This window comes from Eufriesea mexicana, unplaced genomic scaffold, assembly GCF_001483705.2.
Source record: "Eufriesea mexicana isolate 0111107269 unplaced genomic scaffold, ASM148370v2 scaffold956, whole genome shotgun sequence".
NCBI classification, from domain to species: domain Eukaryota; kingdom Metazoa; phylum Arthropoda; class Insecta; order Hymenoptera; family Apidae; genus Eufriesea; species Eufriesea mexicana.
Genome location: NW_016909085.1, coordinates 44,806 through 50,373, shown reverse-complemented (window position 1 = coordinate 50,373; position 5,568 = coordinate 44,806). Strand labels below are relative to the sequence as shown.

Sequence of the window (5,568 nt, the reverse complement as noted above, 5' to 3'; positions counted from 1 at the left end):
TCCCTCTTGCCACGTACGTGCGTTCACCCTCGTTCGACCCAAGAATATCTCGCTGGAGGACAGTGTGGAGTGCCTTTTCTTGCCTCGTAATCGGCGTCAGGCAGTGCGATGTAGCCAACGAAACCGAAACCGCCGCCGTTTCGAAGCCTGTCAAATATACTTAAAGCGGCCGCGGCCCAAAGGGAAAGTCCCCTCGAACCGCTGAAACCGAGTCTGCACTCTCTCCGTTTTACTCCGTCCTCTCGGAATATGCGTCCTACGAGTGCTGCGACGTGGAATTTTCTGCCATCCCAGTGCCTTTCTTTCGAATCGAAATTCCGAACGCGACGATACGACTCTACGTGATCCGCGTCTCTCGTTGTTTTCCAGGTGACATAATTAATCGCAGCGACGAAGAATCCGCTCGGCGGTTAAGGGAATCTAAGAGAATCTAAGAGAATCGTGACTGAATCGTACCCCTCGGAAGCAATTTCGCGAGAGTCCGAAGGAAATACGCGATTGGGAAAATGTGATATAACGGACAGAGAGCGCGAGTGCATCGGTGAGGAGAATGTGACGCACGCTGAGGGACGCAGTGTCAAACGTAAGCGTTACCGATTTTGGCACACCTCCGCGGCGTCTTCGCGCAGCTGACACGCGAACGTCGAGAAGCCGCGAAAGTCGAAGTCGAGGAGCAAGAGCGCATCCCCTCGCATCCGGCGCGAGAGCGGAAGAAGCGGGAACGTGGAAAAATTATTTTTACCCGGACAACCGGTTTCTGGCCTCGTGACTCCGGGCCAAAGGCAGTCGTGCCCGAAGGTGCACGGGTGGAAATTCGTCGCTACGCTACCCGGCTGTCCAACCATCGAACAAATGTCGAGAATGCTGCGACTGCAGCTGGTGGGTCTCGTGATGCTGGCCTGTACCCAGATCCTCACGGAACACCGCAGTTTTTACGAGAGCAGACCGCAGTACGACTACTATTCGAGGTTCCACGATTCTCCGGGACGCGTGACCAGGGAGGTGCGCGTGAAGCAGGGCCGTTTACGCGGCTTCGTGGTGCAGCCGAGGACCAACCACGATCTCCAGCCAGTCGACGTTTTTCTGGGTGAGATTTATCGCGTAAAACGATATCGCGAATGCGACTCTCGTAGATAACGCAGCGCGATCTGTAAATTAATTTGTCGCGGATATTCGAACGAAGCATGTGTCACGTTCTAATTAACGATATTTATGCTAGAACAGCGGCAATATTTAATCGTATCCTCGTTTGCATGCCGGATGCAAAAATGTAGGACGCTGGTCAAATTATAAACCCGGTTAATGATATACAGCGTTACACGCCCGGCGATATGGGTTATCGCGGGAATTCGAAGTAACCGATCCTCGTTCATCCCGTGATAAATATCTCGCGATAAATAAGCGAATCTGCGAGCGGGATCGGGCACTCGGGGTGGTTCGAGAGAACGAAGCGAAGAAGGCGGCCCCGATCCGGCAAAGAATCAATCAGGACTATTGAGAACCGCTCACAATCATCGTTTAACGTAGCATGGAGGGAGTTTGCAAGTTTCGGGACCAATCGCGTGACGGATCGAAGCCCGCCAGACGACGGGCAACGATAGCACAGAGACCGGCGCGATTTCAGTTTCCGGTTACCGATACGGCGAACTTTGGCCAGGGGGCGAAAGTTTGCTCGCAGCTGCATCAGCTTCTCTCCATCTTTCTCTCTATTTCTCTCTCTCCGTCCTACTCTCTCCTCTTCCACTTCTCTCGCTCCGCGATATTAGCTGCGACGTATCCGCGCTTCGAGGATCCCGATACGTCAAAGGTTCCAAAAGGAGAAACGCGCGGGTTATTTCGGGAATAGGCGCTCCCCGCCTATGGTTCCTGGTCGCGTGCGCGCGGGCACATTCGCTGGCAAAGCGGAATCGAGCGGGGTTTGTACTTTCTCGAGTTCCCCGAGATCCTCAGACATTCCTTGGCATCGGCCACTCGATTCTCCAGCGTTTCCGCGCGTGCAAGCGGTTCCGTTTGCGCGAGGAATGGCGCTGAGGAAGCCTAGGATAAATTAGGGATAGGTTAAGGTTTATGGAGCCTTCGAATTCGACTCGCCGGCCCAAAGTCGCTAATGGAAGAGGCGTATTTTCGTTCTCCCGCGAGTAAACGAAGCGGAATTCTTCGCGAGACGAGCAATCGAGTTCGCGCCGAGGAAAGTTCGGGAATATCCAGCGGACGTGTTTCGCGATTCCAAGATTCGAAATGGCGGCATACTTCGCGAGTCTTTGGAACGTCGTGTTCTTAGAATAATCAACGATACGTTGGCGTATTCGCTTTGGAACCTGCTCGGGTATAAGGATTCGAAATTGCGGTGTATGAAATTGTTTTGCAATCGTAAGAATGAACTTAATTAGCTGATTGGAACTCGCTCATCGGCAGCGTGGCCAAGCTAACGAAGGAATACGATGCGTGTATCGGGTAAATTCATACACGAGGTACTTCTTTATCGATAAAAGTGCAAAGTACCGCCTACAGCTTCCAGCAGGTAGAGACTTTCGAGCTAAATACCGCGGAGTTCGAGTCCGCGTAATTATATGTACCTAGTCGAACGGAGATGTTTGCAATCAAACTTTTCAATTTGTACTTGTTCGTCCGCTGATTTAATATTTTACGCGGGCAAGCCGCAGGCCTGAGAATCCAATTTACACGGGAATGGGATAAAATGGATCAGCCGTGATCCTTGCCGTCAAGCTGGGGCGTGTTAACACGCCGGACCAGGGCGATCGATTTAATCGATCTTCTCAAAGCGCAATAAAACTTTACGGTGATTACTTCGCCGCGACGATTCGCACCGGAAATCAGCCACGACCTCGCTGCTCAGCCCGACGATAAGAATTCCCATGAACTCCTCCACCGGTGCTTCCATCTTCGTCCAAGCTAATGCCGACCTACGATTTTTTAATTTCGACTACTCGGTTTTCGAATCGAAATGGGTCACCGGTGACCCATCGATGTCACCGATCTCTCGAAATTCTATCTAACCAGAGGACTGTTCGAGAACCGTTCACCAGGATCACCTGCGAAGTGGCAAAAATCCGACACCGGCCACTCGAAACGCATCCGGATCGCGACACTCGAAACGAGTTTCATTTATCGAAATAACGAACGGCCATTTAACGTTCCAGGAGTGCCATACGCGGAGCCTCCAGTGGGATCCTTGAGGTTCTCTCCACCGAGGTCGCCGGAACCATGGCGAGGCATACGGCAGTCACATGAATTCGCACCCGTGTGCCCGCAAATCGCGCCGAAACTGCGAGACGAGGTGAAACCGGTGCGGTACGAGTACCTAGAGAAGCTACTGCCCTTCCTGAAGAACCAGAGCGAGGACTGCCTCTACCTCAACATCTACGCGCCGCATCAGGTCGAAGGTAAGCGAGCCCAGATTAATCGTTTCGAAGATCGGCGACAGTTCGAGATGGAGTTTCGAGAAGGGGAAGCGATCCGATTGGATCGATCCGGAGATCGACAAGCGAAGAAAATGGGGGCTAAAAAATTTTCCACGCGTTCCCGTGATTAATCGCGTATTAAAGCGTCGGTGCTGTGGATCAGCTCAGAATTTACGACCTCGACGAATATATTTTTCGCCTTACCACGGTTTACGAGCCTCGTTTATGGCCCCTAGCCGACGCCGAAGTAAGACACGTGACCGATAGTAGCAGCGACTGCGTGGATATTTAGGTAGCAGGAAAAGGGAAAAAATTCGTGACGGTAAACAGTGATCCGAGCCATTTTATTCTTGACGCTCTGCCAGGAAAATAAGAGGAGCGCGGTGTACATCGAAAGCCTTTACCCGAAAGACAATTAGAGAACAGGGTACTTTTAGCCGCGTTTCATCTACTTTTGGCGCACCCTAATTTCGGGTCCGTGTTTAACTTTCTCCACGGCGAGATTCCGTGTCTACTCGCATCCTGTTTTCTTTAATCACCTTCAATTTACCTCTGCCAATTAACCCGGCCGAATAGTAAATTTGCCAACTGGTCCCTCGTATCTCGTATCGACGCGAAGATATAACATCGTACTTCCGGTTCTCGATTCTTCCCTCTGCCTCTTCTCGCGGGAGTAGCAACCGCGTTGAACATGGCACCGTATCGTTCCGAAACATCGCGTTTCGAAGCAGCTTTTGTCTGCTCGTAAAAGTAATCTCGCGTTGCCATAAACACACCCGAGCTTATTTCGAATGGCGCAGCTTATTAACGGATATTTCAAAAATTCCTGGATAGCCCGAGCTTTTCATCCCGGTTCAGCGTTTCCAATTTCTTCCTCGCCTTTTTCGCGGAGGCGTCTTTTTGCAAAATTATGACGCGTCTTGATTGCGGTGGATGCACGTTCTCCGGTTTATTAAAAAAGCGTCGCGTTCACGCGCGTTTCCGGCGGTCCGACCACGGCTTCCGGAATTGTCCCGTGCGGCTGGTTACGCGAAACGCGAGCATTCGGACGGCACCTTTTGTCCAGAATTTTGTCACATTCACAGGCGCGGCAGATGCATCAAATGCACGCGTTGTTTTCGCCTGGAACGAGCCGAACGCACCGGGAACGTCGCGATATTTAGCGAAACAGTCTGATGTACATCATCGAGCTACTGGTTCCCTCGGAATTGCTCGTAAAGATTCCTCGATGAATATGAGGTAACATTAGACTAGAAGGGAATCCGAGTTCCATGGGAAGCTCGAAATTAAAATTTACGATAAAGGAAGTTACTCGTAGCCGCCTCCCTTTGAACTCCATATTGGATTTTCTTGAATATTATTTGTCATAGCGTCACGAATACGCGCCAGAGGACGCATCGTGTAAGCAACGCTCCGTGTGTTTTGCATGAAAAGAATTCCGATTCTACGCTTTTCTCCAAGATAAAGAAGGAATATGTTGCGAAGGGCGGAAGAATAATTCTCGTAGAGAGCAAGATAATGCTATTTCTTTCCGCGAATCCCATGGGGGACGTAAATTTTCGTATCTCTGTTTCTCCATTGTTCAAAACGGGGATCATAAATTCGGCCGGCAATTAGTCGGCGGAAGGAAATTCAGTGGCCGAAAGCGGGAGTCGGGGAAAAGAACGAACACGTTTAATCGCGATCGACGAACAAACGCTAAACGAACTCGAGACGAAGAGTAATCACGAACGATGGCTGACATGGAACTGCGTGCAGCGCGTTGACGCGCGTTCGACGGACCCATCCGTCCCCGTGCTTCCCCTTGGCCGCTTCAGAAAGCTAATTAAAAGTAATCCCTCGCGTTTGCGACGAGCCGTTAATTAAGAGGGGAAAAACGCGGAGCGTGCCACCGATTATTCCCTCGGGGATTACTAGAGATTTTCTTCCTCCTGTTCCGTCTCGGCATTCTCTTCCATCCCTTTCTCTCTGCTCATTGCGTTCGTTTCGCGGATAAGCGTAAAAATTAACTAACCGAAGGCGTGTTCCGCGGTGGCGTACAAATATTACCGTCTGCTCCAGCACGGTTTCTCTACCCCTGGTCAGGGTTGAACGAAGATAATGCGGTTACCTTGTCGGGGAGTTTAAATATTCTCACCCGCGCCGT

The 5,568-nt window shown here is 51.0% G+C and overlaps 1 protein-coding gene across 1 annotated transcript; it reads left to right on the top strand.

Moving 5' to 3' along the window:
• Nucleotides 1–816: 816 nt before the first annotated feature.
• Nucleotides 817–3,404, top strand: LOC108547151 (neuroligin-1; the record flags this gene model as incomplete). Its single annotated transcript, XM_017899539.1, has 2 exons — nt 817–1,087; nt 3,162–3,404. Coding segments are annotated over exons 1-2 (478 nt in total), but the record flags the coding sequence as incomplete, so codon positions are not given.
• Nucleotides 3,405–5,568: the final 2,164 nt, after the last annotated feature.